Source organism: Pinus tabuliformis, chromosome 2_2 (genome assembly GCF_031772625.1).
Source record: "Pinus tabuliformis cultivar Carrire ecotype Pingquan chromosome 2_2, CPIR1, whole genome shotgun sequence".
NCBI classification, from domain to species: Eukaryota; Viridiplantae; Streptophyta; class Pinopsida; order Pinales; family Pinaceae; genus Pinus; species Pinus tabuliformis.
Genome location: NC_142300.1, coordinates 730,284,672 through 730,309,337, shown reverse-complemented (window position 1 = coordinate 730,309,337; position 24,666 = coordinate 730,284,672). Strand labels below are relative to the sequence as shown.

Below are 24,666 nucleotides of genomic sequence, written 5' to 3'. Positions count from 1 at the left end.
TCCCTCTTGGCTACAAGAGAGCTAGAAAAGAAATGGACTCCAAACCATAAAGCGAGTACAATGTTTATTACTATTTCGGTCAACTTTGGCACCCAAAAATTATAAGAAGTGTTGTATTCTATAGATCCTTTAGGACTTTCTATACCTCCAGCCATTTGGAATCATTTGCTTCCAAAGGAAATGATCAGAGCACACCACGTCACGCAACAGAACGAAAGAGATAATTGAAAAATAAAACAAAGAGAAGTCCATAATGATCATTCTTCTATAAAATTATAAAGTATCCCTAGGAGATATCTATATTTAGGGTGATTCCCATCAACGAAGGTAGTAGGCACTTGCAATAAAGCCACCAAAAAGCACGCCGACTATAACACATAACTCATATTCCTATGAGCATATCAACTTATCTAATTTTAAAAACAAAAATTCTCAATGCATAATACAACTAGCAATTGTACCAAAAGGTACAAAGAGAGGCCGATAGATTTATGAAGTTGGAATTGTTGAATTTTTATAAAAGGTCGGGCCACCTTCTTCGCTGCTATTGATATTGTACAGTTTATTAAATATGAAATAGAGTAAAAGATATAGGAGACAGAACAGATTGGGAATGTAAGATTTTTATACTGGAAGTGAAAAAGAGAACAAAGCAGCATGTCAAAGCAGAAATACTTAAAGAAAACCACAAGACTTTCTATTCATTCACATGTATTTAAAAATGCTGACATGACTAAAACAAAAAAGAAGAGAATTAGAAAATTTCATGTAAATGTATTTTATTTTAAAAACAAACAACTAACCACTCTATAAATGTCATTGCAGAAGCCCATGTAAGGTAAACATATTCCTATATAACTTTTTTGAAAAAAAAAACAAAAATAACTTAACGTGAGTAGCATAACATCTAGCATTCCATGAACAATAGAAACCACACTCAAAATGTTACATATATGTAAGGAATCACAGCAATTCATGATTACAACTGGCTACACTTAGCGAGATATTTTTCAAAAGCACCAAGGTAAAAACAACAATACTAGAAATAGCAAAAAAAATAGCATGTTCGATTACATACAATATTTATGTGATGCGTCAAAGAGAAAACTTTAGAAATATCCAACCACATTTCAAATCTATTTTGTTCATAAACTCTTCAATATTACTATCTATATTTCAAAAATAAAATCCTCAAAACAAAAATTGAATTGGACCTGAAATATCTTTCTGTCGTTAAACGCTGAATTTATGAAAGAAATAAATCATATCAACCACGGTAACGGAACGGGAAATAATACAAATCAAGAAAGTATCGAACCACTGAAATTAAACCTCCTCACGAAACAAAAAGCATACAGAAAAATTAGTTGTGAACATTCCCATAATAGTTTTTGTTAAATAATATGAATTTCTCGAAAATCTGAATCGACTGATACAGAGATCGAGCCCCGAAAAATAGACATTCAGATGCCAAACATCAAATTCAAAACCTGTCTTATATCCACAGGAGTTAACCAGTGTCAACTATTACCAGACATCAAATTGTCGTAGCAAATACACAACCTGTAGAGTCAAGCATCGACAATTTCCTGGACAGAAGTATCTGTTAGTACGAAGTTGACAAATAAAAACGTAACTTGAAACTGCAGACTCAAACAGCCCTAACAGGGGTTTTATTCGATTTCCTCGACTTTTTCTTCTTTTTTGAAGCATCGATGCTGTTGGCCGCGACCCCACATTGCAAATCTACAGACTCTTGCAAATCTACAGACTCAATAATCTTTTCGAGTGCTGGAGTTGTAGGAGAATCATCCATTGGAACTCCATCACCGACATCTTGACCACTTAAAGATCCCGTTTCACCCTCTAAAGAGGAGCCTTTCTTCTTCTTTGTGTTCGGGGTTTTCTCTGCATCACTAGTCCTTTTCTTACTAGAAAGCCCACCTGTAATCCCTTCTTCCCCATTTATCTTTGGTCGGTCAATTTGTGCTTCTTTTTCCACACCTTCGATCTCAATGGGCAGCATTCTAGAGTAACTGTAAAGTGAACAGTCCAGAGAGCCCAAGGTCTTCAGACACATATGACGGATGTTATTCCACTTTTCCGGAAGCGCGGACACAAGACTGTCGATAACAGCAACAACATTCTCCACTATTTCCTTGCTGCTCTGAGAAACCCTAGCCACATTAGCAACACAACCAGTACTGTTAAAGGAGATATAAGCCGAACTGCAAGCTGACTCTAGTTCTCCCCTCCATTTCTGGTGGGTCAAATCCACGGGGACCATATTCCTTTGATCTGTGGGGTATTCTAACCCTGTGAACTTAGGGATCCGTACTGCTTTATTTGCCATGAACAAATCAAAAGACAGACGCAGTTTTTCCCTATCCTCGGATGTCCTACAATCAGCCATTAGCTGTTTGCGATCAAAGACCTTTGAAATGGGTAAATCCTCCTCCTTAATCTTGGTCTCGACAGCTTGTAAAACCTCTTTTCCATTGCCGATAATCAAACAGATCTTTTGGCTTCCATCAAAACGAAACAGGGGATGAGTTACTGGGATGCTCAAGGGAATCGTTCGTGTACCATCAGATCTCCTTTTCAGCGTAACAACCAAATAAACAAACTCATTGCAACCCAGGCCTTGAGGTTTCTGATCCTTAGGCTTTAAATTAGTCACCGTCAAGAGCAGTTCTACTACTAATTCTACTATTTCCTCACTTACTCGAGAGGATACTTGGGATCCATTGCTTTCGTTCTCTCTATTAACCATGGCAACTGATCTCACGAAACAAAAAGCAAAGCAATACTAACTTGGCAAATGGGAAAAAAAAGTGTTAGATGAATTTCTAATGCGTTGGTGTGTTCTCTCTTGCTAACAGATGCTACACGAACAATTCCGTGAAACCTTAAAATCCCGTGAGCAATTCGATTCCACAGTGCATGATACTATATATTTTCGATTGAATCCATCATCGGACGTATTATCATTCAATCATCTAACCAGAAAAATATTAACGAAACTCATTTAAGATCCTTCTAATTTAGAAAGAATATTAATGGAATTTTTAATACTTATGCTGCAAACATATGACTATAAAATTGTTAACGAAAATAGCTTGACGAATACAAAATTTACAATATACGGTTCAATGACTACCTTGTAAGAAAAATCCCGTGAGCAATTCGATTCCACAGTGCATGATACTATATATTTTCGATTGAATCCATCATCAGACGTATTATCATTCAAGCATCTAACCATAAAAATATTAACGAAACTCATTTAAGATCCTTCTAATTTAGAAAGAATATTAATGGAATTTTTAATACTTATGCTGCAAACATATGACTATAAAATTGTTAACGGAAATATCTTGACGAATACAAAATTTACAATATACGGTTCAATGACTACCTTGTAAGAAAAATCCTGTGAGCAATTCGATTCCACAGTGCATGATACTATATATTTTCGATTGAATCCATCATCAGACGTATTATCATTCAAGCCTCTAACCAGAAAAATATTAACGAAACTCATTTAAGATCCTTCTAATTTAGAAAGAATATTAATGGAATTTTTAATACTTATGCTGCAAACATATGACTATAAAATTGTTAACGGAAATAGCTTGACGAATACAAAATTTACAATATACGGTTCAATGACTACCTTGTAAGAAAGGTATCCGCCGAGGATTGCAGGAGACAGAGTATCCGGATCCACTGCTGAGGTCAATGTTCTAAGTTTCCCATCAAAGGTGATGGTAGATGAAGCTTGGTAGATGAAGCTTAGTGCTTGCAAAAAATCTGCCAAAAGCCAGGGAAGAAAAGGAAAAAGCAGTGAAAATATATCTAGAGTGACAAAAGAATTGGAAAAAGCAGTAATGCATATCTTCGAGAGTGACAAAAGAATTGGAAAAAACAATAATGCAACTCAAAGGGCCAGGTTCAATGCACAGCAGAAGTAGAGGTGAAAAAAAGGCAACTCAAATATTTGGAAAAAGCAGTCAACTTCAAATCAACGGTTGAAACTGTCAAACTTGATCAAACGGTTCAGATTAAAAGTGTTGACAATTGTTGATGCATAGGAAGGCCTATCGGCCTAAAAATAAAATGTATGCCCATGCCATTGTCAACACATAGCCACCTTACCAATATTTACTTATATTACGACGAATAAATTTTTTATGTTTGATTCTATCAACCCATATTGAGAAACCGCTCCAAAGACAGGGACGTTGAAGCTGAATAGTTTAAGGTAGCACATCTCTGCCTCCAGTGCTAGCACAGAGAGTTTTTAGTGCCTACCTGCACCATCCCTTTCTCTCATCACATAGTGTTATGCCTTCCCTCTTGCAGGAACATACCCTCAATGTTTACGCAACTCTGTGCTTTAGCTCGTGCCGTCTACGCTTTTTTGCAGAGAATTGCTTCAAATCTGCAGGGAACGACTTTCTCCGCTGGTCCTCGTTCAACATATAGAGTTATTATGGAAATGTTCCTAGTGCTCCTTTTCCATGGATTAATATTACTATTGGCTATGTTGGCTCCGTGTATTAGAGCACCAAATCTGTCTGATATTCCATGGATTAATATTACTATTGGCTATGTTGGCTCCGTGTATTAGAGCACCAAATCTGTCTGATAATCTTATAACAAGTTGTTGTGTGTATTCATGTCTGGCAATGTTATAACAAGTTGCCATGTGTATTCATGTCGAAGACTATATGTATAGGACATCTCATTGAATATGAAGAAGAGATATCCTGTTTACATTATAAAATTATAAACAATTGCAACCTTCGCGCTCAGAATGAAAAATAACTTGTCCACTGCAAAGAGCATAATGAAGAGTGGAAGAATCCACATCGCATAGCAGTTGCACAATTCATCATGGAATCAATACACACCATAACATGGGGGCAACCAAAATTTAAGAGACGTAATTTTTTTTCAACGAATGCAATGACAATGTACATGTCTGGCTTTAGTGCCTCTGTGCACTCTTTCCACTGATTGTTATATCATTGATATAATTAAAAACCCTTATGATGAAACAACCATCGGCAAGTAAAGTCCGAACTAGTAAATTTTGTTCTAAATCGTCAGGGTCTAAGACACATTCCTGAGGCATAGGCATGGACATAGAAAACTGCTGCACAGAGTTTCCTCACCTTGCCAATGAACAATTTACCCTTCCCACCTAAAATATCCAACTTGATTACCATTCATTTGTCCCATCCTCGGGTGCAATCTCATATAAATACTGGTCCAATATGCACCATAAGCACACGTCAAGTATTGATGTATGCGTGCCATCAAACTAGGATTTTTCTTTTTCATACAACTCAATCAGGGTATGTGGTTCTATAACCAAGGACAAACTTAAGCTACAAATAAGCTTTAAGGCTTCATACCTATCCGGATTAGTGGATAAGGTTGAATACTCCTGAATCAATACGAAACCATCTATCATTCCCGCTTTCTTCACTTGTCATTCTCGTCTTCTAAACTTCGTGGATAACAACTATCGAAAGGGAAATAACCAAGTTGTGGATTTACCTTCCAGGATCACTATTTCTCTTTTTAGATGTCATTCGAATTGATGTAGTTTCTTTTTTTGTTTGCCTTATCACAAGTTGGAGGTGCGAAGTTGGAAACAAAGCCAACCGATCCCATTTCCTTAAAGGAATCAAGGAAAAGTGGTAGCAAAGCTATTTCATTTTGTAAACTATGGATGCCTAACCATCTACCCTTTGAAATGATAGAGTCTAAAATTTCTCATCTTTCTAACTTAGTAAAACACAAATGCAAGAGGAACTTTCAGTCACCTACTCACTCCAATTGGAAATGAAGCCATCACCATCTATTGCTCACGTGATTTGTTTTTTTCCCTTAGTGACGCTGTTAGGTTTCCATTCATGGGACATAATATTTCTTTCTAGAATGAAAAAACATTATACTTATGAACCCAAACTGAATCCACAAAATTAATGATTTAAAACTCGAGGTGGCCTTCAGGGTCTCCTTCACACTAACTAGGCAATTTTTCAAATTCTTAGTCACTTGGGCGAATTCCCTCAGGGCCAAGGAACCAGGGTGGAGTGATTTAGTTGAACGACCCTTTGTGGGTTCCCAATTTCTCTAGAGCACTAAGAAAACTCCACCGCATCTTCCTGTCGCAGGCATACCTCTTGTAGTGGAACCAACACCTTCTCTCGCTTCTAGCACCAGTGGGTTCCCTGCAGGCATTTGCAAGTGATGTCTAGCACATCCCCCAATGTCGATAATTCCATTACCAGTTCCATGTTAACCGTATCTGATGTGGTTCGATCTCCAGACCTCCCGTTCAAGAATTGCCCAAGGGCATGATATGTGTACAACCACTCATTGTTGTATTCTGCATAGCACCTCACCCAGGATGATACATGCCATGTCAGTGCGGTCGACGTGTCCTTGAAGGCAACGAGGTTGAGATAACTACAACCCCTGGTGAAGGTGTCGACGTTGAGCTGGTCTAACTAACTACCTTTTCCCCAATCGAATGTCACAGATCGGGCAAGAAAAATGAATCAACAATGTATTTAAATGGAAACGGTCGAGACACAAGGGTGAGATCCTGATAAGAATAGTACTTTAATTCTTTTGCAACAACTGATAAGAAAAAATGAGAATCTATTGGAAGGAAAAAGTCATCTTACAGAGTCAAAAAGTGAATTTTTTTTTTGTTTTGTTTTTTGTTTTTTTAATGTATTACCATAACCATGGTTGGCACTTACTGTTGCACTATACGCTGAGGGTATTAGAATTGGAAATAACAATTCACAATAATTGGAAGAAAATTCACTAAGGGATTTATCAGTCGAGTAAGGTTCCACAAAGCTTTATACCTAACATCATTTATCAGCAAGGGCTGCAAAGGTTTTGACACATTTTAAGATGACTCAAAGGCTGGAATAACATATCTCTATGAAGAAAAATTGGAGTAACCTGCCACATTGAATTTTTCGACTTAGTAATAGACTTCCTTATTATTATCTTATCCACCCAAGTGGAGATAATTATAGTATTGATTCCCTTGGGATGGATAGCGCTGTAAAATCTTGTTATCTTTCAATCAGTTCTAATGAAGTATTTTTAACACTAGTTTATTACTTTGCCATCTTTCATCACAAACCTCTTTGGTAGTTCAAGGGAGATGTTAAAGTTACAATAAATACTTGTACGGTGTTAATGCATGAAACCCTTGAAGTCGAAAACCCGTATGTCTATTTGTGAACATAACACCAGTCTTCAACCAGTCCCCTTAAGCTTCTCGTTTCAATATAATCGACCCCTTTCATCAACCCCGTGAAATTTCAACTACCAATCTGTTTGAGAGAACCATTTTCTCCCAATTCCATTTATAAAGATCATGTAAAAAACCTTATTGAAATAATAGGTTATACAATCCTTTATATAGTATTGAATCTTCAATAACCCGATTCATGAAATCATGTTCTATGTTTTTAACTTCTCCCTTTATAATATTGGGTTATTTTCCAGCAAAACTTTACGGAGGTGGATGAGTCCATAGGCCTTAGTGTTTGAACCTACTGCTTTGATACCATTTATGACAAACCTCCTTATCCTACCCGGGAGTTTCGCCCTTAGACTCCATTCAATTAAAGATTTCTTGTTTTACAATAGTGTTTTTAGTGGCCATCACAAGTTTATTACAGATATAGTGATTACAATACTCTTTATATCAGCCCTTAGTCATTAAAATGAAACTAGGATAATGATTAATTTATAGCATACAATTATTAGAACTCATTGATATCCCTTTCTCATCATATTTGGAATAAATGTTGAGTTTTTTTGTAGCTAAATAGGCTAGGAACAATGATTAAAAGTCCTAATACTCGTATGAGACATGACATTGTCAGTTCCTTAAGCAGCATGCAAGAGTATCAAGCTTCCTTAATCATGACATAGATAGTGGTAAATCATCGACAATTCTATGGGAGACATTCCTGTATAACCGTTCCACATGCATAAACCTTTGTATAATACCGAGCATACTACCCTCCTTATCAAATATAAATATGATCATAATATCCTTGTCATGCATATGCGATCACATGTGAGTCACATGCATTACTCCAACCATCATTCCATAAGAGAGGAAATTAAGAAAGCCATAATGATTTAACATCCTATCAAGTAAGGGTTAAACATGAAACACATACCATGCAAGTTATCTCATCTTAATAGAGGGAACATCATTAAATCTATTAATATCCAAGCATAGGTAATTCCTTCAAATATTCTTAGAACTAAGAAAAACTACTCATAAGGAAATTGAAATAGTAACGAAGAGAGAGAGAGAGTAAGAGTCAACATACAACCATTCCATGCAAGTGACTCTAGCTAAATCTCACTTGGAGGGAGGAGCACCACCACCCAGCCATGAATCGCCTCTGATTCCCCCCAAGCCAATGATATTTCCAAGGATCAACTGCCCTCAATTGGTCATTGCAGGGGTATTTAATACCCTCTTTCTTGATTTAGTTACCATTAGAGGCATCTCGCTTTATGGATTTTTCCATTTGCTTAGGTCTTATCCGGAAAAGCTTGTCTTTATCCCCCATGATACTTTTCCACATAAAAGCTTGCTTTTATCTTCCGCAAAGATTTTATGCCCAATGGATCTTTATCTACCATCCATCCGATGGATATCCAATCCATCAAAGCTTATCTAGAATCTGATCTAGAAGCTTATCATGAAACATTCATGATGAGAGCTAGTATTGCAATAAGGTTGATGCAACTTCTGGGCTACCAGCTTTACGTATCGACCTGGGGTTCATACAAACTTGGAGGTGACAGTGCTATATGGACAAGTATAAGTGAAGGTACTACCTATTGTCACTTGTTCATCTGGTGAGAGACCCCATGGGTTCCAAGCCAGACTTCTATAGAATCAGAAGAAGCTAGATTCTTTGATGGAAGAAGAGAAAATCTATTCTAAGAGAGATTCTCTACTGTAGTAATGAAGGAAACAACAGGTAATGCTAAATCACACCATATCCTAATTAACCATTTAAACAACTATGCTAAGCAGGATTTGTAAATCAACACTAACCCTGCTATCTAAGTTACAAAAGTAAAGAGCATCAAACCAAACTAATGTGTAAACAACTAAACTAAATCTATTTTCACTCTTTTTTGGCTTTTTTGGTAAAATCAAGCATGCAAGGAGTCAAGAAAAAGAGCAAGAAAAGATCAAAATCAGTGAAAGGAGGATGTAATGAAGTAGCAGTGCATGGGAACCATTGGATCGATCAGCGAATAGTAAAAATGGAAGATGAGTGGCAGAGATCTTATCGCAGGAGATTACGTGAATAGATGGACAAATAGGACTACCGAAAGATGAGCAACAGAGATATTATCACGGAGGTTAAGTGAATAGATGGATGAGCAGGGTTAATGGGAGATGAATGGCAGAGATATTATCGCGGGAGGTTAAGTCAAGAGATGGACAAATAGGACTAATGGGAGATGAATGGCGGAGATATTATTGGGGGAATTTAAGTCAAGAGATGGACGAATAGGACTAATCAGAAGATGAGTGGCAGAGATCTTATCAAGGAGATCAAGTGAATAGATGGATGGATTACATCAAGTCACGTGGTGACAGAAGGGTAAAAAGCATGTGGAATGATGGAGTGGTTTTCCATAGGTGGTAAGTAGTTTCTCGCGTGCCCTCAAAGATGTAAACGGAATTCTAAAATTTTATGTGATTAGCTTAACTGGGTGACACGTAGCATGAGAAAACCACTTTTCTTGCATTCTCTCGAGTGGATATTGGCCGTGCAAGAATCCGTGCAAGATTGTGTGATAACCATTGGATCAAGCTAGACAGATCGACGATGGAGATTTGGAGCGCATAAAGAATTGAGACAACGCGATAGCCATTGGATCAAGCTAGACATATTGACAGTGGAGATTTGGACCACATAAAGTATTGAGACGATGTGATAGCCATTGGATCAACTAGATAGACTGACAACGAAGATTTGGAGTGCATAAAGTAAAATCTTGAATTGAGTACGAAGAAGCTATGCGACATGCGGTTGACAGTGGTTGGTCAGGGTTGTTGAAAAAGGAAATCTATGGGTATAATCCTTGGTAACCTACTAACTGAAGAAAAACACAAAAATGGAAGCAAACTAAGATGCAACCAATCTATGCTACACTGCTATAATGGAAATGCAACTACTTAAGCAAATGAACGATTAAACCATGAAACTAGGCGCTACACTGTTGTAATGTAAATAAAGTTACTTAAGCAAATGAATGATTAGACCATGAATCTACGCTAACATACATGTACAATAAAGAGGAGCCTTAGTTGCTAGGCTTGGGCCCTAACACAAGATCTTCAGCCCTCTGAGTTAACTCAGTGTTGTCTCAAAACAAAACTCATTCTTATTATCAAAACGATGGATTACATCAACAATTGTCACAAGTCTTGCAGTTCGAAAATAAATTAGAGATTTATAATCAAAAGTCTTAATCCTGCTGAGGTCCTATCCCTCTCTACTTGTACTTCTGAAGTCTCTAACATCTTCCTTAAAATTAGGGAGGCTCAGCTCCCAAACTCGAGATAAATTGGTGCTTTGACTTCCACTTGCTCGGTTGCCTTCTAGTCCTCATGATTTGGCTGTTTGTACTCCGAGCTGATGGAGGAATATTCTAATCGAGGGGTAGTAAATGAGTAGGATTTATCTCCTATGATTCCTCTCCCTTGTCCCATTTGAGTTTTGACCAAGGTCTTTGCCAAAATTCCTTGTTTTTATCCTTTAATCCTGCATTACATGCACATTAGACCACAAAGCAAAATATCCAACTCGAACTCATCTCATAAACAAAATATAATAAAAAATATGCAATAAGTTGTGATAATAGTTGGTCTGACTAAGCTAGGTGGTGAAGTAAGGCCCATATAATTACCCAATGATGAGGCTCATCATCATCCCCCTACTGAAAGTGTTTCTCATCTTCTGAGCAACTTAGTCAATGTCCATGTCCTTCATGGCTCTGGTAGCCTCTCTGACATCCCTTGCCACTGCTATGGACTCTTCTTATTGCTCATAGAAGCCTAATTTCCTTTCTACTTCTTCCCACTACCTGTTTTCCTCTTCTTCTTTTCTCCCTTCTAGCATCCCTAGGAGTAGTGGTGGACTGAGTTTTAGGCTTATCCAATTGACCTTCAACCATTGCATTGATTTCTTATACATTGGTGTCATGTTGAGTGCCTCTCTCAACCTTTGAGGGGAGTGATATTCTTTGATCTTCAAGCTCTGTGGTAGTGTGTTCCATCTCCTGAAGCAGGCATGTATACTATATTCTCCTAGCAGCCTAAACATATCCTCAAAATGTGAAATTGCTTGCTCTTGGGAAGCAAGATATTTGGTGCCAGCTGAGGATCATTTGCAATTAGATTATGGTTGCTGGTTAGGGCCATGGGATTTGATTGTTCAGCTATGATGAAAAGAGGCTCATTTTGCTCTTTCGCCAATATTATTTTCATTTCTATAGCCCTTGACTCCTCATGGTTCATCCATGATGCCAAAGCCATTAATTGTAGATCACCTAGCTCGGTATTAGGATCCCAAACATTCATGTGTGTGAGGACCTTGTTGTGCAAGTAAAACGCAACCATTTTTGCTCAATCCTCTAGTGTAATTTGATCACAAAGTTCAATAAACTGCATGTAGTCCTAAAATGGCTTGGTTCCCCTTTGTGCTAGTGTTTTAATCTAAAATTGCAGCCATTTTTCTCTAAGGTAAAGAGCATATGATTTAGCTGGAATCCTACACTGGATGGCCTCCAAAGAGAGGCTCGCCATACATGCTAGTTGGTTTTCCCTTTCCTGCAGCTGTCCTCTCAGCCATGCATTTTCCCTCTCAAGTTGATCTCTCATTATTGCTTCTTTGTCCCTTAAGCCACTTAGCCCTTTGTTTTTCTGATCTTCTCCCTCTTTCTATTCTTTCTCTTCTCCATCAGTTTCTTCCTTCATTTCTTCCTTTATTTCAGCATCATCCTCCTTCTCTTCTCCTTCATAATGTTCCTCTACATTGGTTTCTTCTTCATCCATCTCATCCCCATCTAGCTCTGTATCTTCTCCTTTTTGTTTTGCCTCCTCCTCACTGACAGAAGGTCTAACATCATAGGTGAGGGTTTTGATGTCATCCTCTACTGGTAAGTCTCTGAGGACTAACCATTTTATAGGGATCCTGAGGTCTTGGAGGGAATCCTCAATGAGGATCCTGATCAACCCATGGTGAGCTAATTGTTTGGAATTCCCTTCCTTGACTTTGTTGCTAGAGTCTATGAGTGATTGCATCAAGAAATAGGGTATGATGAGTCTTTGGTGAACTAGTGTTTCTACCCCAAGTCTTAATTCTTCAAGCATTATAAATGGTAGCCATAAACAACATTGTATCTACCCTCACATGAGATATATTGGATGAGTTGGTAACCTACCTCACTCCATGGGTATGGCAGACTATCCCTCCTTACTCCATTTTTACCCTCTGTGGGTGTTGGGTAGCAGAGGCCCCGCGTAACAGTTTTGGGGTTCAAAGCCCATAGTTTTGGGTGAAAGTATGGTAAAGACTCTGCGAAGTGCATGGAGCGCGAATTGTAACGAGTCAAGTCAAAGGGTTGTCCACTCGAGAATAATGTAAAATAATAGGAAGTGAATCGGCCTGCCCATGGTTTGCGGACCATGGGAATGTATAAATAGACAAGGCTCTATGGCTAGAAGGTAGTTTTTTGGAAAATTTTGGTTTTGGATCTTAAAGTTTATGGGTTTGTGAAGGCAATATTCTCTGTGTCTGTAAGTCCGATTCAAGGGTGTTGGTAGGAAGAGGCTTTGCAGCTGTGTGCACAGAGGCCAGGTAGAGTCCGCAGCTCTGTGTACGGACCCCTGTAGCTGAGTCACAGGACGGATCTGGTTGTAGTGATGAAAGATATTAATAAAGATAAGTTGTTTTCTGAAATATCACGGATCTATTGCATTTTGGTTTATGCATCTGTTATATCTCTTTATAATTGCGTGCACTAGGTTTTATTGTTAAATGTTTGCTTAAAGACTATAACAAGAAGGTCAGATCTATAATAATTTCATTAATAAAGTATAATTGTGTTGATCTACATGGAAGTTCGATAGTAGTACAAAGTGGTGCAACGCCATAGAACGATTCGCGACCCCTCCAAGCCACATCAAGACATCTTAATGGTGTGGAAAATTGGTTCCAGCAACCTCCCATGCTACCTCGGGTGAGACCTCAGTCCGCGCTCTGCGGGCTGTTGCTGAAAGGGCCAGCAGCTGCGGGATTTGCTTGGCTAAAAACTCTTCTGAACCTAGGTTAGGGCCCAATAATCCAACAAATTGTTTCATTGCTGGGACTGGGATCTGCCTAAGGGATGTCTAAGGTCAGAGCACTGGAACCCTACAAAGAGAGGATCTAATGAAGGAGCAGACAATTGTGTTGGGGGAGCTTAGAGCGCAGCTGCAGGCATTACAGGTGCGACCCTTGGGAGGGATGTTACCAAACCTCATAGATAATATAACTGCAGCTGAGTAGATAGTGCATAGTCACACAATGAACACTTTAGTGTTGCTAGCAGGCACGGTCCTAGCCAAAGCTGAGGGGGACATGTGAAGTTGGTACTTGAGTTTGACTACTCTACCTCGTGAAACCCTCTACCTACTGTAGGATGGGGTAACCACTGAGCTGCATGCCAGGGAATGTCGTGCCCTCCAAATCTTAATAATGCATAAGGCAAATCTGGAGAAGGTCAGCTTACAATGTCATGACTTGGTTGTCTGTAACCAGGAAGTGGAACAAGCCATGGTGGAGGCTTGTAGTAAGGTACCAGAGTTGGTTGTCCCAACGGAACTTCCAATAACTGATAAGATCCATCACATGGCGACAGGATTCTGTATGGATCGAGAGGAGGCTGCGAGAGCTTAGTGGAAATTAAATTTGTAGATTGCGAAGCTACGGCTACAGGCACAACCGCCCACACCCCCGAAAGTTCGCAAACAATGACGCAATGAAGTTCAAGCAGGATTAGAAGTCATGAAGCGCGTGGTCCAAGAGTGCTTGGGATTGTTGGATCAGTCCCTTCTTATGCTCACATCCCTATAGGATGATCCAACGCTATAGCAGGTAGAAGCTGAAGCACGAGAGTTATAGCAGGTGTATGACAAAGTCCAGGGGACTGTACAAATGGTCACTATAACACAACGAATAGCCATAATGAGGGAGGCCCAGGGCCTCAAGGCACAAGTTGACGACGCTCAGTAGAGGGAGGCAATACTTAAAGAACGCATCTAGCCTTGGCTGGATGAAGCCAACGTGGTTTCCACCAACATCGAGGGAAAGTTAGCACACATGCAGGCAATGTTAGAACTCAAGCAAGCAACGGAATCTAATGAGGATGCACCGATGGCTCGCATAGAACGAATAAAGTAGGTGGTGGAAGATTGTTCTATGGGGGCAAGCGAAGCCTAGAATTTGCTGAATGACCTCCGTGCGAAGATTGCTGCACTAGCCGAGTGACTCAGGATGAGTCACATTGATTGTGTTGGGGGCCTGTTGGGTAGCGGAGGGCCCGCGTAACGGTTTTGGGGCTCAAAGCCCATAGTTTTGGGTGAATGTATGGTAAAGACTCCACAAAGTGTGTGGAGCACGAATTATAACGAGTTAAGTAAAAGCGTTGTCCGCCCGAGAATAATGTAAAATAATAGGAAGTGAGTGAGCTTGCCCATGGTTTGCGGACCATGGAAATGTATAAATAGAGCAAGGCTCTATCGCTAGAAGGTAGGTTTTTGGAAATTTTTGGTTTTGGATATTGATGTTTATGGGTTTGTGAAGGAAATATTCTCTGCAGATGTAAGTCCGAGTCAAGGGTGTTGGGAGATAGAGGCTCTGCAGCTGTGTGCACAAAGGCCTGGTAGAGTCTACATCTATATGCACGGACCCCTGCATCTGAGTGCGGAGGACGGATCTGGTTGTAGTGATGGAAGATATTAATAAAGATAGGTTATTTTCTGAAATATCACAGATCTATTGTGTTCTGGTTTATGCATTTGTTATATCTCTTTATAATTGTGCACACTGGGTTTTATTTTTAAATGTTTGCTTAAAGACTATAACAAGAATATTAGATCTATAATAATTTCATTAATAAAGTATAAATGTGTGGATCTACACAGAAGTTTGATAGTAGTACAAAGTGGCACGAGACCACAGAACGATTCGCGACCCCTCCAGACCACATCAAGACATCCCAAGGGTGTGGAAACCTGGTTCTAGCACCCTCCCCTGCTACCTCGGGTGAGACCTCAATCCGCACTCTACAGGCTGTTGCTGAAAGGGCCGGTAGTTGTGGAATTTATTTGGCTAAAAACTCTTTCGAACCTAGGTCAGGGCCCAATTAGCCAATAGTGGGTTCTTCACCTTATAAAAAGAATTTCCTTTTTGCCACTTGAGTGTCTACTTTTCCTTCTTTTCTCCACGGAATTCCTAGGGGAACTGTGGTGACCCTATTGATGAGCTCTAGGGTGACATATATAGTGATCCCTCTAACTATGACAGTGGGATGGATTCTACTATGTGGAGTGAGGGAATGAGAAAATCCTTGAGCCACCTCATCATCGTACCCTGTGAATTTTCTGAAAAACCCCATCCATTGGTGTATTATAAATATTTCAAGCACTCGGGGGTGTTGTTGTATCCTCACAGTATTTGTGGGTTCTCTCCTATTAAATCCTATTTTCATCTTGCTTGTGAGACTTGAGGAGGAAATGAGAGGATTGACACAAGAATTTTAAATTCAGGAGAAAACAAAGTTTCGCGTGTATATGACTCACCTCCCAAATTTTTTATATCCACTAGCTTTTAAAGCATTTCTAGTTCATTTTCTTGTAAATGGGGATGGAATTTCAGATCCTACCTCTTTAGAATGGTCACTGTGGACAATTCTCGCGATATTCCCTCTTGAACCCCTCTCTGCCTATCCTGTAGACTGCCTTTGTGTATCCTATATACTACACCTGTAAACTGTTCCTATGGGAATTGTTGTGCATGTTCCTGTAGAAATTCTCCTGCAGAACAATGGATCCTTGCTTCTGGTGGGTGTCTAGAGTTATGAGAGTGATTTACATGAGGGAGTTTCAAGGAGGTGGAATGCATGAATGCATGCAAACTACATTTTGTTTCCCTCTATGGATTTTTAGGGTGAGGTTCCTTGTAATCATCTCCCACCTCATAGATCCGTAGTTAACCACTTCTTGTCCTACTCCTCCACTTGCCTTTGAGTTGACTGCAACCACATGTGAGAAGAAACCTGATTTTGTATGTGATGACTGAATGAAGGTGGCCAAGTTAACTGGCCACCTTTTCACTTATAAGCCAACTACCTCGTAACCCTTACAACTTTTGGTCAAATTATGCATATGAGTGAGTGAGTGGGATACTTACCTGTGGTCTTGATGCCATGTTGTAGTTGTTGAGGATTAGAGGTGCTATGTTGTTTATTTGTTGCATGGTCAGTCTTCTTCCTCCTTTGCTGTCTGGTGTTTGGAGCTCCTAGATCATCCTAGTGAAGACCAATAGCTGATGATTGGTATCCTATGGGGCAGGCTGCTATAGGACCTAACAAACCTACCATTCACCCTCAGATTGCTTCATGTAGGTTTTTAGGGTATCCTGTAGGAATACAAGGGATCCTGTAGAAAACACAGTCTTCACCTAAATTGAAGCAATGAAGTGAAAAAAAACAATGGAATTGATGGAGGTATGCATGGTAAGGAGTGGAGGAGATGAATATATGTGAGGCAGGGTTCGCTTTGGATCTTCTCTTTGCTCCTTGATTGTCTTTCTCACCCACCTGCAAATAACAATTATGTATTTTTTATCTTTTTTTCTGAGAAACACCTAGGCTGCCTCAAAGAGGTTTTCACCCTAGATGTTTGCCCTGGATGCCTCAAGGAAGGTTTTCACCCAGGGATCTTCTTATTCTTTTTTCACATTTTTTTTTCATCATTGGGATGCCTCATGAGGTTTTCAACCCAAATATGGGACTCAAGCGCCTTAGGGAGGTTTTCACCTGAATCATTATTATATTTCCTCTTTTTTATTTTTTCAATGACCTGATGGGGGAGGAGATGGAACTTGCTCCACCATCATCACTGTTTTATTGATATTGTCAATGAACTCTTGCATTGATAAAGGCCTCTTATACATTTTCAATCGGTGTCCATTAACAAGCAATGGAATGGCTTCTTCATCTCTAGTTCTGATTTTCACTGAACCATTATCATGGCATCTTTCCAGCACATAAGGTTTGAGCCATCTTGTCCTTAGCTTGCCCTTGAAGTCTTTATACCTAGAATCATATAACAATTCCTAATCGTCCTCTTGAAATTGCTTCTCCTTAATATGTCTCTCATGCTAGATCTTCCTCTGAAGCTGAACTATGTATGTAGGAGGGCCTGCATTTTGAATTCATCCAAGCCATTCAAATGGAACTATCTTTTTTTATGTGCATGACTGAGATCCAAATCTAGTTGGGCTACCATCCTCAATGTGTTATATTCAAACTCAATGGAAAGCAAAGCCTTTTCCTCATAGACTAGCTCATAGGGTGTAAATCTAGTGGTGGACTTCCATGTTGTATTATAGGCCTCGATGGCCTCAACTACTCTCTCTGCCCAATCCTTCCTACTACTGCTTACTACCTTCGTTAAGATGCTCTCCAGTGCCCTGTTGCTCACCTCCACTTGTCCACTAGCTTGTGGATGATAGGGAGTGGAGGTCCTATGCTTGATTTTGTGATGGCTGAGAAGTTATTCAATCATGTTGGAGGTAAACTGGCTGCCTTTGTCTATGACTAGCTCTCTAGGGTACCCAAATTTCTAGAATACATTCTCCCTTAGGAACTCATCCACCTTCCCTTATGTTGCTTCCTTAATTTCTTTGGTTTGAACCCATTTAGTCAAATAATTAGTGCACACAATAATGTACTATTTTTGCTTTGAAGGAGGGTTGATAGGCCCAATGAATTCCATGTTCCATTTGTCAAATGGCTCGAAAGTCACTTGAGGTTGTAGGGGAATTTCATCTCTTGGAGTAGGCTTTCCCATCCTCTGGCACTGATCACACTGACTAATGTACTTCTTCACATCCTATGAAAAGTGGGCCAGTAATAGCCCACTTGTAATACTTTGAATGTTGTCCTCTTTGCTACAAAGTGACCTCCACAAGGCCCATCATGACAGGTCAAAAGGATGTCAAAAACTTCCTCTTCCCTTACACACCTTCTTAATATTTGATCTGGGCCAAGTTTTAAGATATTGCCCCCAATCCAGGTGAAGGGGGCCCTTTTCCTAACTATTTTGCTCTTTTCTTTGGAGAGCAAATTTGGTGGGAACTGTGTTGATACCAAATAGTTTTCTATATCAACAAACCATGGGGAGAGAATTGAACTAGCAAACAAATGCTCATCTGGTAACTGGTAATCCACCATTCCTTCTTCAGCTGCAGGCAAATTCATCCTAAATAGAAAGTTTGCAACAACATTTTCCTTACCAGGTTTATCAACAACAGTTAGATCAAACTGCTGTAATAAAAGAAACCATCTTATAATTCTATCATTTTGGTGAGCTTCAGTATTACAGTAATGATGCTGCAACTGCTGGGACTCCCTACTTTACTTTTATGAACCCGATAGTTCGTAACAAACTTGGAAGCGATGGTGCTATACGCGCAAGTACTAGCTCTTACTGCAGGCTGTCACTTGATCAGCTGGCACAAGTTCGCTAGAATCTTAAGCCAACTTCTATGAGTTCTTAGAAGAAGCTTTTAACTGTGATGGATGAAAGCTAACTCAAAAGAGGCTAGTCTACTTGTGGAAAGAAGATGAAAGCTGAAAGGAAATGTAAACCCTAGCAAACCCTAGTTTTACCAACTAACCCTACTTGTGCAAGAAAAGAGATGTAAGCTACTAAAATGGATGCCACTGACTATTGCAAAGGTAAAATGCATGTGTTTAAGCTACTTCTAAAGGAAAATATGGAAAATCTTTTTGTATTTTTGAGCAATTTTATGCAGAATTATTATGCATGTGTTTTAACTATTTTTGACTGTGCAGAGGTTTATTTGCGAAAGAAAATGGAGTGGGAATTTTCAGGAGGTTGGGAGGTTGTGGAGAGGACCTAAGGGGTCCCTAGCACCCTTCTGGAGATTTCCACCACGCTTAGATCTCGAAAAATTTCTCACATGAACTTCTACAGGAGGCTGTAGGGGATCTATAGGAAATTCTACAGGAAGTTCTACAGAAACAGGCCGAAAGTGGTTTTTAGAGGGTTGATGGTGGAAAAATAGTGGGAAAGTGTGAATGAACGATGGATAAGGCTGTTAAGGGGTCTAGGATCTGAGATGAAGCTTAGGAGTGATGAAGATGGTTGGATCTGTTCAAGGATGAAGGAAGCAATGTTGCATAAAAATGTAGAAATTAGGGTGAGTTGGGAAAGTGTGGCGAATGAGGGAAAGAAAGTGTGGTGAATAATGGAGGAAGGATAGGCTGGAGTGTCTTATAGGTTTTCTGCACACTACTTTCGAAAACTAATCCAAGAAAATACTAAAAAAAAAAGGGATTTATCTGTTTTGACCTAATCTGACCTAAAAGCCAGAAACATGATGAACAAAAGTTTATAGACAAGAAATCATGCAAGAAAGCTATGGAAACTGAGAAAGAACAAATCTAAACATGAAAACACAACTGATATCAACTTTTCCAACTTAAAATCTAACACTAGCAATTGCATTGGAAGGCAAAAACAGTGTTTTTCTGGTAGCAAGTGTGCCTTGGTTCATGGTGCCAAGGAGGAAAAAATGAGTTCAAGGATTGCTTGGTAGCCTTTTTGTGGATCTTTTCTGTTACCAAACTGTCAAATCAACCTAAAGCAAGAACAACTATCTTAATTATCAAAAACAACCTAAGTGACAAAGCAAGATTTAACCTATATAACAGAAATTATTCTATGTATGTAGTAAAAACACATAAAAGTACACAAAGGAGGTACTGGGAACTTGGGTTGGGCCCAACCCCAAGAGCTACAGCCTCCTAAGAAAGCTCAGATCTGGTTCAAAGTTAGATTCATCCTCATTGATAAAAAAATAATAGCTACATCACAAAACTGTCTGCGAGAAGAAGCTCGAAAATGTGTTGATTATAAGGTTGCACTAAAGTGTGAAAATAGACTATCAAATGGCTAAAATATAACAAAACCTTACTAAAAAAACTGAGGCCCTAAGCCTTCTTATTTATACAAATGGAGACTCCCAACAGTCCTCCTAAAATTAAGGAACCCGGCTTCCTAGAACTGAAGATAACAGTAGTCCCACTTGACCTGCTCGGCTGCCCCTTTGAAAGTGGACCTTTGTGCTCCGAGTTCTAATGGAGAATTCAAGGTAAGGGCTTATAAATGAAGGGGACACCCTCCTACAAATCCTCTCCCTTGTTCTTCCATGAATTTGGCTGCCAAATGCTCATTAAACCTTTGATTTTGTCTCAAAATTGACCAAAAATCTGCATAAAGCACACATTAGACTTTTTGGCATAATGACTAACCCAATTCACTCTATTAGCATAAATATGATAAAAAAATGCAATAAACTAATGAGAATGGTGGATTAAGTCGAATTAAGAGGTAAAATGAGCCCATATAATTACCCATTTCTAGGGCTCATCATCACCCCCCTACTGAAGGTGTTGCTCATCCTCTGAGCAACTAATCTATCTCTTCATCTTTGATGGCCCTGGTGGCCTCCCTATCATCCCAAGCTTCTGATGTGGTCTACTCATGTGTGCCATAAAATTCTGCCTTCTTGTCCATGTCCTTCCACTGCTCCTCCTATTCTGCTTGTTTGAATTCTTGTGCTTTTCCTGGCCTTGAAATACATGGAGGCCTGCCTTTTTCTCTTTTCTTTTTTCCTTCTGTTTGAATGTCTGGTGCTTCCTCATTACTATTCTTCTCAAGTTCTTCAGTTTTCTCCTCCTCTTCACTGTTGGTTTGCTTCTACATTGCAAGGCTTCTATTGCCCAGCTGGCCATGCAGGCCATTTGGGCTTCTTTTTCCTGTAACTGCTATTTTAAAATCTGCACTTCATCTGCTACCTGAGACTCTTTTTCTTGCAGTAGTTTCATTAGCATTTCAACATCATCTTGTGGCTCTCCCTCTTGCTGCTGTTTCTCTATTGCTTCATTGTCTGTTAGGGGACCTTCTTGCTGTTGCTGCCCTCCCAAGATGGACAACCTATCTCCCTTATAAATTTCCTGCTGCTGTAACTTCTTTTTCAGCAGTTCATTTTCTTCCTGTAGTTGGGCTCTTTTATTGCTTTCTATGTGCCTTACCATGGCCAACTCTCCTCTTAATTCCTTTAACTTGCCCTCCGTGTGATGTTGAGTGTTTTTTTCTTTTTTTTTTTAAACAAAATGCTCGGGTAAGAAAGCAGGCAGAACTGAAAACAGAGGGATAGCTGAATTTTCATCTTTTTCTGAAACCAAATAAGGAATTTCCTATGTGCTTCTCCTTACAACATCAAATTGCAATATTTGCCTTTGTTTTAAACTACTTTTATCTTGAATTTGACTCTCTGCTTTTGAAAAGGAAATTTTTTTTGACAAAACAGAGGATAAATAACAAAGGTTCTTTTCAGAGAGTAGGCAGATATGCAAATTCGTTTCTTTTTCACACAGGTTGGTTTCTACGGTTGCATGTATTTTATTTACAGTAGAATTTGAGAAAGAAGGAGATAAACTTCGAATGCAGAGAAGAAAACAAAGAACTGTGTAGAACTCAGGGAAAATATGTAGGCAGAATTTTAAGCTTCACTCTCCTTTTTTCAATCCACTGTTGTGTTTTTAATCCACCACCTTGTTTCCAGCTCGAATTTTGACAAAAATCTTGGATTTTCCTTCTACATAGTTGTTCTTTTCCCTTCCTGTAAAAATCTTCCTGTAGAAATCTTCCGGCTCCTATAGACTATGTTTGTTGTTCCTGTAGAAGCTAATAAGTAGGAGGGTTTTGAAAAATGGCAGACAACGACTAGTTCACCGCTATGGAGGTGGTATACATCTTGTTGCAGCTGCGGGGATGATGATAAAATGGAAACAAAGGTGGTGAGAGTATTTCAAAGAGGAGTTCTTACGGTTGTTTATGGAGACTTCCGGTGATGGAGGGTGAGCTGGCCAAGTGTACATTGGCCCCATGCAGACCGTTGGTCCCCACTGCAGTGTTATTATGAAACTATATGTTTTCTGCCTGTTAATCACTTGACATCATTGGCACTTGAGCCCAAAACAGCTGCCACTACCTGACTGTTAGATTTTTCCATGAGTTGACTAGACACACGTGCAGTGTGATCTCCGGATGAGTGCGATCGAACTAGCTGAGGGTGTCCAGTTAACTAGCCACCTTTCTGGCTTAATCCAACCATTTCATTCGTTTATGAAGTTTCGAATCATACAGATGCAAATAGAGGAACTGGTTTAGACACTTACTTGTAAGTCGAAATGTGTGTGCTGCTTGGTTCTTTTGCTGCTGCATGCTCATATTCAATTGCTACATGCCTGTATCCCTTATGCTATATGCTTTTTGCTGTCTAATGTGTGGCTATTTTTCTTATGTAGGGATCCTCCGGCTGGATCTAAGCTACAGGAGTCTGTTTCAACCTTCAGATTTGCACCCTCATGTTGCTAATGCTAGATTTTTGCAAGACTTCGACTTGTTTTGTCCATAGCTCCAAAACGATAGAATGGATTGACTTGAAATTTTTTGAGCATGTTTCTATCATCATTATGCACCTCCCATAGAAAAAGTATGGTCAATGGATGCACAAATTTCGAGAAAAACTAAAAATGGCTGAAGGTGACGGAGGTCAATTTCTTAGAAACCCTGCATTAGAATTGGCTGAAATTGCTTGACCATGTTGCCATCATCCCTATACAAATCCCCATGAAACAATTTTTTAAATGGATGCACAGTTTTCAAGTTAGGGAAAAAACAAATTTCCGCTCTATGTATTTTTGTATCAGAGCATTCTACAGTTTTTGCATAGTAAGAAAAATGAGCTTGGGTTGTAATGTAGACTTGGAATTGATGGGAGAGAGGTTTGAAGATTGCATGGGGATTTATAAACCCTTTATGAAGCTTCCATGTTCCTCAAACTGCTTTTGAGGTCCATTTATAGCTCTCTGTAATTTCTACAGGATCCTCCTGTAGAAAACACAGTTTTCAGAAAAGAAGCACAGTGAGGTGGAAAGGATGTCAAGAATGATGGAGAAGGGTGAGGGAAGGTAGGATAGGTGCTATTATTGGTTTCAAATCTTTCTTGGCACCTACTGCTGCTTCCTGAAGTTCTCTTGCAGACCTGCAATACAACTGGAAATTCTTTTTTCTTTTTTTCTTTTTCTCTTTTTTTTTGAAAACAACTAGGGCACCTCAAGGAGGTTTTCACCCTAATTGCTTGCCCTGGGCACCTCCAAGGGAGGTTTTCACCCAGGGATCTTATTCCTTTTTTATTTTCTCTTATTTATAACCCATTGACCACCTCATCGAGGTTTTCAATCAATGAGCCAATCTGAGGCGCCTCCAAGGAGGTTTTCACCTTAGATTTTTATTCTTTTCTCTCATTTTTCATTAATCATTTTTTTTTTCTACCCTACCCTACTTGAAGAAAAAAATCATTTTCAAGTATAAGAATACTTCCAATGGAGCCATGTGCACATTGAGATGAGAGGAAAAATGATGTGGAGGCTTGAAATGCATGCTTTGACAGGTACCCGAATTTCAGAGACAAAATGATTTGACTTTGAAGGGATCAAGCATAGTTGAGGAAGAGAGTACTGCTGCAACTTAGTGACTGTCTGGAACCATATCTCAATATAGCTATGGTGTCCTTGGTCCTTTTGCTGATTTGGATCATTCTTCATGTATTCTTCTATCATGACCTTCACGTCTTCCTCTTTTTGCTGATTTTTCTCTTGAAGACATGGAGGATTTGATGGTAACCATGAGGGAACTCTCTCGATCTCTGATTTTGATGTCTTTTGTTCATCAAGTGCAGCCCATGGTCCTTTGATCTCCTTTTTTAAATCTTCTTTTGCTGGATGTGGTCCTTCAATGCTTTCAATATAATCTCTTTTTTGCAATACTCTTCCTGAGCTATGGTGAATATCATTGAGATGAAGAGTTGTTTGGAAGTGTTGTACCTCAGCTTTGCAATTGGGTTGAGCTACTCCAATGTGAAGGTTTGGAAATGGTGGCTCCCCACTATATCCTTGTTGGGCCTATCTGTTATTCGGTTTTGGGTTCAGTTGAGCAGGTATTTGGGGTTTCCCTGGTGGAGTAGGAGGTAATGGTTGCGGTTGAGCACGTGGTGGAGGCAAAGGGGCGGGAGGAGAGTTGTACTGGGGCCTCCACCCCTGATGAGGTGCATTCCATTGAGGTTGTGCTTGAGCATAGGGGTGAAATGGATAAGTAGTTGGTTGAGCATGATATTGAGATGGATACGACCAAGGAGGGGGTGTGGA

General features: G+C 39.4%; 1 protein-coding gene and 1 pseudogene across 1 annotated transcript; both read right to left on the bottom strand.

Annotated features, from left to right (window-relative positions):
- Positions 1-1,552: 1,552 nt before the first annotated feature.
- On the bottom strand, positions 1,553-2,773 carry LOC149194739 (putative ribosome biogenesis protein C8F11.04). Its single transcript, XM_089407850.1, has one exon. The coding sequence runs from the start codon at positions 2,771-2,773 to the stop codon at positions 1,652-1,654; it is 1,122 nt and encodes a 373-aa protein (XP_089263976.1). The 3' UTR covers positions 1,553-1,651.
- Positions 2,774-5,925: 3,152 nt separating this feature from the next.
- On the bottom strand, positions 5,926-21,489 carry LOC149194738 (uncharacterized; annotated as a pseudogene).
- Positions 21,490-24,666: the final 3,177 nt, after the last annotated feature.